The sequence below is a fragment of the Chaetura pelagica genome, unplaced genomic scaffold (assembly GCF_000747805.2).
Source record: "Chaetura pelagica isolate M959 unplaced genomic scaffold, ChaPel_1.0 scaffold962, whole genome shotgun sequence".
Taxonomy (NCBI): Eukaryota; Metazoa; Chordata; class Aves; order Apodiformes; family Apodidae; genus Chaetura; species Chaetura pelagica.
Window position 1 is genome coordinate 913,922 of NW_009952479.1, and position 5,515 is coordinate 919,436.

The 5,515-nt window shown below is 55.2% G+C and overlaps 1 protein-coding gene across 1 annotated transcript; it reads right to left on the reverse strand.

Moving 5' to 3' along the window:
• Positions 1–2,410: 2,410 nt before the first annotated feature.
• MAFG (v-maf avian musculoaponeurotic fibrosarcoma oncogene homolog G) lies at positions 2,411–2,980 on the reverse strand. The gene is made up of 2 exons (XM_010008641.1): positions 2,945–2,980; positions 2,411–2,863 (listed from the first exon to the last, which is right to left on the reverse strand). Exons 1-2 carry the CDS (start codon positions 2,978–2,980, stop codon positions 2,411–2,413), a joined length of 489 nt encoding a protein of 162 aa, XP_010006943.1.
• Positions 2,981–5,515: the final 2,535 nt, after the last annotated feature.

Here is a 5,515-nt window from a genome sequence, read left to right on the forward strand (position 1 = left end):
GGCGGGGCGGGGGGAGCCCCACGGGCTGGGCCCCCTCCCCAGCCACGGCCGGAACGGCACCATAAAAGGAGGAAGAAACACGACACCCTTCACAGCAGGAAACCAGACGGACGAGCACCTCGGGAACAAGAACTGCCACACGCTAAATACGAGAGAGGGTCGGCGTGACGGCTCGGCAGGGCACGCGAGGCCAGGGGCAGGGTCCCCGGAGCAGGACGGGGGACTCCTGGGACACCACAGGAACATCACTCGGCGCCCAACACTGCACTGAGAACAAAACCAAAACCAACGCCCTTGCTCTGTCCCGACCCACGGGCTGACCCCCGAGCAGCTGCAGGCCCTCACACCACAGCCCCCAGAGCTCAGCTCCTGATCAGCCCCACACACAAAACCTGGGCTGCCCACCCTGCCATGGCCGGGCCTCCAGCCAGACTTGATCTCAGGCTGACTCCAGGAGGGACAAGTCTGGGACTGGCACCCCAGGCCACCTAGAGGTCTATGTTTTGGAACATGTCACCTCTTCCAGGCGCCACATCACCAGCTGAATGACAAAGGTTAAAGGCCAGAGCTCTGTGCCAAGTGCTGCTCCATGACACTTGGAAAGCAGAACTTCGGACACCTCAGCTCAGAGAAGATAAAAAGACCAGGGCTGGGAGGGAGAAACCTAGAGGAAACATTCTAACCCACTCCTTGTTCAGGAAGTTAACTGGAAAAAGCATCCCCAGCAACTTCTCCACAAACTCCCAATCACTCAGAGCAACATTGATCTTCCCCTCCAGCAGGAACCCCCATCAACTATCCCCAACAACTTCTTCTCCTGCCACACTGCGCCCTTAATCAGGTTTAACCTGTTTAACCAGAGGATAGCAGGACCAGTTCAGCCATGTGAGAAACACCACCAAAACCCACCATGTCCAGCCAACTGCGCCTCCTCACAACACTGCAGAGTCACTTGTGCTGTCCTGGTCTGTCCCCTCTGCTCAGGAGAGTTCCAGCAGCCAGGAGATCACACAGACTTCACCCCCACGTCCTGCTGCTCTAGAGCAACACAGTCACCAGCTCAGACCTTTGGGAAGGGAGAGGGGATGAAAGTGTTTGTGGAAATGGAGTCAGGCCACAGTCAGCCTGCTTCCCAGAGCTGCAGCACCTTTGCCTGCCTGCCAGACTTCTGCAGAAACCAGAAAGATTCCAACTCTCTCGGTTGAGCTTAGGGGTAACACAGCATCACACGACAGGACAGCGTGTGGCAGAGGCAGCCACAGCAGCACAGCCCAGCAGCAGGGAGAGCAGCACAGGACACAGGGGAAGCCAGCAAGGTCGAGAATAAGTCACTTTTGGTACAATTGCAAAAAGATATCAAACAGGACTTGCTTCTTTTTTTGTCTTTTTCTAAGTTTTATAAATAAAGTCTGATTAACTCTTTATAAAAACTAACCTCAGAGCCACAAACAGTTTGCAGGAGGTTCATGAGAAACTTTTAAAATTATTTCTTTATTAACTTTTAGCTAGCAAAGTCTCCGAGAATATTTCCCCATTCATATGGTCAAATATTCTCTCCCTCTCAGATAAAAAAGCTGACTATAAATACGCTCTCTCTTCTGTCTGATTTTAATTTTAAACTTAGATAATTTAATAACTCTTAAAATGATGTTTTTCTCTTTAAATAAAGGGCTATTTAACCACATAAACTGGTTGTGTAAACCATCACACTAGAGACACTTGATACCCTCAAAACACGGGAACAACTAGTGATTTTGGTCTTGCTCAGTGCAACACATTAGGCACAAAACCGGCCGGCAGGCAGCAGTGCCTCCTCCCCGGGCCGGCCTGGCTGCTGCCCCGCGGGCAGCTCCTCCCTCCCTCCCAGCACGGATAGTTCACACGCTAACGCAACAGACATCTGAAGGAAACCCACTGTCAGGGCACAGAGGCACACCTAGAAAGGAATAAAAACCTACCACACAGAACAGCCCCACTGCAACTATGGTACCAAACGAGACACAAGCAGCAGGTTCAGGCCCGGCAGCCAGGCACCGAGATGCACCGCCTGGGAGAGTGATGATATAAAGCCTTTGGAAGTGACTGAGAATCAGGGCTCCCAGCCTCCCCCCTGCCCTTCCCCAAACCCCTCCACTGCCCTGCTGCCGGCCACGCTGCACGGACTCTCCTTGGCTGGAAAACCAAGGCCTGGCAGCCCGTCCCAGGGCGCTGCCTGCACAGCACACGGACGCGTCACCACTGCTCATACCAATCTGGACACAACAAATAAAACTGGAGTGATCAGCGGGCCAGTCCTGGGCCAAGAAGAAGGAACCTGGACCCATGTGGGGAGGGTTTGTGCTTTGGGGATTCCAGGCTGGTTTTGTGCCTAATTGCCCTGCACAGACAAGCTCAGGCAACACTCGCTTCACTAAGACCGGGCGTCCGTTTTGGATTTCACTATTGTGATGACACTGGTGGTGGCCACCTTGCCAGGGACAAGGGGCCCCATGCTGGAGGCCAGTGGCCCCCGCACAGGTGTCACAGGGCTCCGGGCCACGGTTCTGGCGAAGTTCTGGAGAGCCTCATATTTGGAGCGCAGAGCATCAAGTTCCATTTTCATGCTGGCGTTCTCAGAGGCCAGCTTCTCCACTTCTTGCTGCAGCTCTGCCTTCTGCTTCTCCAGTTCCTCCTTCTGGGTAACACGCTTGACTCTGCAGCTGGCCGCATAGCCCCGGTTCTTCAGCGTGCGCCGACGCTGCTTCAGCTGGATGATCTCCTCCTTCGACAGGCCCCGTAGATGCTGGTTCAACTCCCTTACAGACATGGTCACCAGCTCCTCATCTGTCAGGCTGGTTCCATTCTCGCCTGGCTCCCGCTTCACCTGGAAGAGAAGGCAGCACAGGCCCCTGAGATCTGGAACAGACACCTGCACCCCCACCCCGTGCCCCACCAGCTGCTTTACCTTCAAGGCCTTGTTTCCTTTGTTGGGGGTCGTCATAACACGACAGCCTGGTCGATAAGGTTCTGGAAGGGAAGGAAGGTGAGGTTAGTCCCCAGGATGCAGCAGAGCCCATGATATTCCCAGGGCAGGATCCAGCAGCCCCTGCACATCCCGCTGCCCCTGCCCAGACGACGCTCCACAAGCAGCAGGGACTGCTGCCCCTCCACACCCTGACTCCCTCGGAGGCTCTCTGGCAATGCTGTTTGGTTTGTTTTTTTCCTTGGGGTGGGAGAAATTAAAAAACTAGGAGGAGTCAGAATACACGGAAGCCACGTTTTTAAAAATAGCCCGTCAGGCAGCAGGCCGGGCGCAGAGCTGGGCTGGCGGGCCAGGCGCGCTGACTCAGCACCGTGGCGCTCCCTGTGAGGAGCCAGCGGCTCCAACACACCCTGCCAACAGGTGCCCAAGCACAGCCCAGAAACAGCCCAGGACAAGAGCTCCACTGGATCCTAGATGCCCCTAAGGACTCAAACCAGGACGGTTCAGGAACACCCACCCCAGGCAAGCAGGGGCAGGGGAAGCCTTTGCCTCCACAAATCACCTCACTGTGTATCCCACAAGACACGAGAACACCACTGCCTCACTCATGCCTCTCCAAACTTCCTCTGCTTCCCAGGACAGCCAGCACATCCAGGTTCAACTTGAAGTTCTGCACCCAGCCTTTCCCAGGGAGCAGAAGAACAACCTGGCACTGCAGTACAGGGAAGTATTTGGGCCCATGGAAACCTCATCACAAACTTGGCCAAAGCCTCAGCTTCTGACAGGATGTCAGAACTGGGAAGAGCAATTCCTAGGCCTGTGTTTAGTGTACCACATATGAGCTCTTGCTTCTGTCCCTAGAGACCTCCTCTCCTCAGGCTATAGCTCCGAGTGTGGCTAAACTGCCCAATGAATTAATTGGCTCAGATACTGCTTGACAGATGCAGCTGTGTCCCAAGCAGCCTGGAACTGCACACCCCTGCAGGAGGCGAGTGTTCCTCTGCAGGTACAGTCACCAGCACCTCTGTACCTTTCCTCTCTTCAGTGCCCAACAGGCAACAAAATCGTGTCTGCTACTGCCTTACTAAATGCAGGAAGCACTGATGTGCAGATACAGCCAAGAACCAGATGCACTAGTCAGCAAATGTGAATTTATGCTCTTCTGGCAGCTGTGACACAGGCTCCCCACAACACATCCACCACCTATCTGAGGTGAGCAGTGTCAGCATTCCCCAGGACACAGGCAGAGACCTTCCCGAAGCCTCCAGCCTGCCAGGAGCCAGACTATTTATACCCGGAGGACAATGCCCCTCCCAGTGAGATGTCTGCTACACCCTGACTGTGCTGGCACAGAAAGGGTCACTTTGCTGCCCGAGGCAGGTGGCTGCAGTGAAGCAGGCTCACAGCATGGACAGCACACGTGCAATGGCTTCATCAAATCAGTTCTTCACTCATTCCCACACCACTGCATTCCCTTGCTCATTGTATTCCTCTGCTCCCACCTGGCAAACAACATGGCTGCTGGGAAAAGGGGAGAAAGAAGGGAATAGCCAGGGAGAGCAGTGACACCAGCCCTGCAGCAGCTCTGCATCATCCCTGGCTGAGGAGCCCAGGGCAGGCAGGGTCTGTGGGGGCACTGACACGGGTTTGCCTGGAGGTGCTGGAAGAATCTCCAGCTGCCTGGCAAGCACTCAAGCTTCCTTCATTACAGTGGAGCTGAAATAAAACAAACGAGGCAACAAATGTGCTGCATCAGCCAGGGAGTGAGAATAGCTCCTTGGGAATCAGAGGGGCATTCACACAGTCCAGACCTGGCACAGCCCCCCACTTCTCAAGGGAAGCAAACTGAGACACAGCAACACACACGTCAGTCAGAACAGGAGGAACAACCCCAAGATGAGCTGTCAGCCGTTTTCTGGGACCCGTCTGAAGGATCAGAGATAGGGCTATTTGGCAGAGAGCACACCCAGGTAAATGAACTCACGACAGAGACCAAACTTGGCCTAACTCTACAGACTGCTGATTGCTCAGCTTCCGATAGCTTCCTGAAGAAAGATCACACTGAAAAGTGCCAAAGGCAATGACTGCAATGAGGAAAACGCAGCCTCAACACATTTCCCGGAGCTGGAAAGCCCTGAACTCAGCACAAGTGCAGCCAATTCTCCCCAGCCCGGGAGCTGACAGCACCGCGCATGATTCAAGGCAGGCCCCGTTCCCCATTCCCCACATTCCTGACGGCAGAACCTTGCCACGAGCCCGTGTAAACACGGTGACGTCACCCGCCCCAGCGCGGCCGGAGATGCCGAGAGAGGGATGGATGGAGGGATGGAGACCCACCTGTGGGGACAGGGGGCAGGGGAAGGGGCTGTGCTCCACCACAGGCTCTGAGCCCGTGCCCCAAGGACTCCCTCCCAGAGTAGATCTCATCCTCTGCTTATTTGCTTTCTCACAAACCCACTCACCCAGCTCCCTCAGAAACCCGAACCAGCGGGATGACTCCCCCAGTGACACACCAAGAGGTGACACAGGGACCCTCTGGGGAGGGGGGTCCTG

Bases quoted from the DNA above. Each gene is read 5' to 3' on its own strand.
- MAFG (XM_010008641.1), bottom strand. From the start codon at position 2,980: ATGACGACCCCCAACAAAGGAAACAAGGCCTTGAAG. The intron at 2,864-2,944 runs GTAAAGCAGCTG...CTTCTCTTCCAG, and splicing joins AAGGAAACAAGGCCTTGAAG to GTGAAGCGGGAGCCAGGCGA.